The 1,382-nt window shown below is 39.4% G+C and overlaps 1 protein-coding gene across 1 annotated transcript; it reads left to right on the forward strand.

Moving 5' to 3' along the window:
- The first annotated feature begins 618 nt into the window (after window positions 1-618).
- On the forward strand, window positions 619-1,047 carry LOC110033659. Its single transcript, XM_020737713.1, has one exon. The coding sequence runs from the start codon at window positions 619-621 to the stop codon at window positions 1,045-1,047; it is 429 nt and encodes a 142-aa protein (XP_020593372.1).
- Window positions 1,048-1,382: the final 335 nt, after the last annotated feature.

Raw genomic sequence — 1,382 nt, forward strand, 5'->3', positions numbered from 1 at the left:
TATGAGAGGAAAAGAGGTGCCTGAAGGAGGTAGAAAATTTACTCACCCCGACTCCCTAAGAGGGGTTTTACGACCCAGGCATGATAGAAACTTCCTCCAATTTGCTTGCCATAGAGGATGGGTCCTAGTTTCCTGCAGAGCACATACAATCTAAAATACCATATGAAATTTAGAAGGGTTTCCCGATGTGCAATGTCAAAATTCCTATTCAAGAATGAACAGGAGGAGCATTCGTGGAATGCCCAACATGCAATGTTCTCCACTTAGACCACTATAGTTCTTTTAAGGAGTTCATAACCACCAACAAGGGACGTCTAGAGACAGCTTACCCGGACAAAGAGTCATATAATTCATTACCTACAGAGCCAGGTCAGACATGGTATCACACAGATGTGGAAATGAGGGAGCATCCTTAACAGTCAAAAATGGTCACCATGGTAGAATTGAACAAGATCAGCAAATTAAAGAAGCGAGAATTTGAATTATATGGGGAAATCAAAGGAAACTTTTTCAACATTCTGGAGGAGCTGGCTTATAAAACGATGAGGTGGATCTGATGAGGTGTATCTGATGCCATGTCTTACCTGATGCCCCTTATGAAACGATGAGGTGGATCTGATGCCTTCCGAAATAAAGAGAACAATCAAAAGAATGGCTAGATGGAGTATACCACCAGCCAATTGCATTCCAAACAATTGTATAATCAATATCTATGATGAAGGGGATTGCATTCCCCTGCACATAGACCATCATGATTTTGTGAGGCCCTTCTACATGGTGTCCTTCATGAGTAAGAGCAATATACTATTTCGGAAAGAAATTGACATTATTGGCCTTGGGGAATTCAAATTTTCTGTTGAGATTCCAGTACTGATGGGTTCAGTACTGATTCTAAAACTAAATGGAACAGACTTAGCCAAGCACTGCATTCCATGGTTACGACACTGCAGAGTGTCTGTGACATTCAGAAAGATGGACGACAGTAAGATACCATATGGGTTCCGACCAGATCCAAAGTTAGAGGAGTTGTGCCCATACGACCTGTGAGATGGTTACACCTTTAAGCACATGTAAATTCCCTAGAGAATGGCTTAATATGCCAACTTAATTAGGAGCTCATCCCATAGAGAACATATAGACATTTTTTGTCACCTTTTATACTACATCAGAGCAGCATATATGATATGTATTCAACATATGATGTTTCAGATGTATTCAACATGATTGTCTCTTTTAATGCTTTCAGCATGTATTCAGTCTGTAACACCTATTTGAAGCAGATTAATGACAATTCTTTCAGATTTCAACATGTTTTTCAAATTACCCTTTTGTGTGATTGATAAAAAGTCATGGAACCATACGTTGGTTTTGATTTATAATGA

This window comes from Phalaenopsis equestris, unplaced genomic scaffold (genome assembly GCF_001263595.1).
Source record: "Phalaenopsis equestris unplaced genomic scaffold, ASM126359v1 Scaffold001248, whole genome shotgun sequence".
NCBI lineage: Eukaryota > Viridiplantae > Streptophyta > Magnoliopsida > Asparagales > Orchidaceae > Phalaenopsis > Phalaenopsis equestris.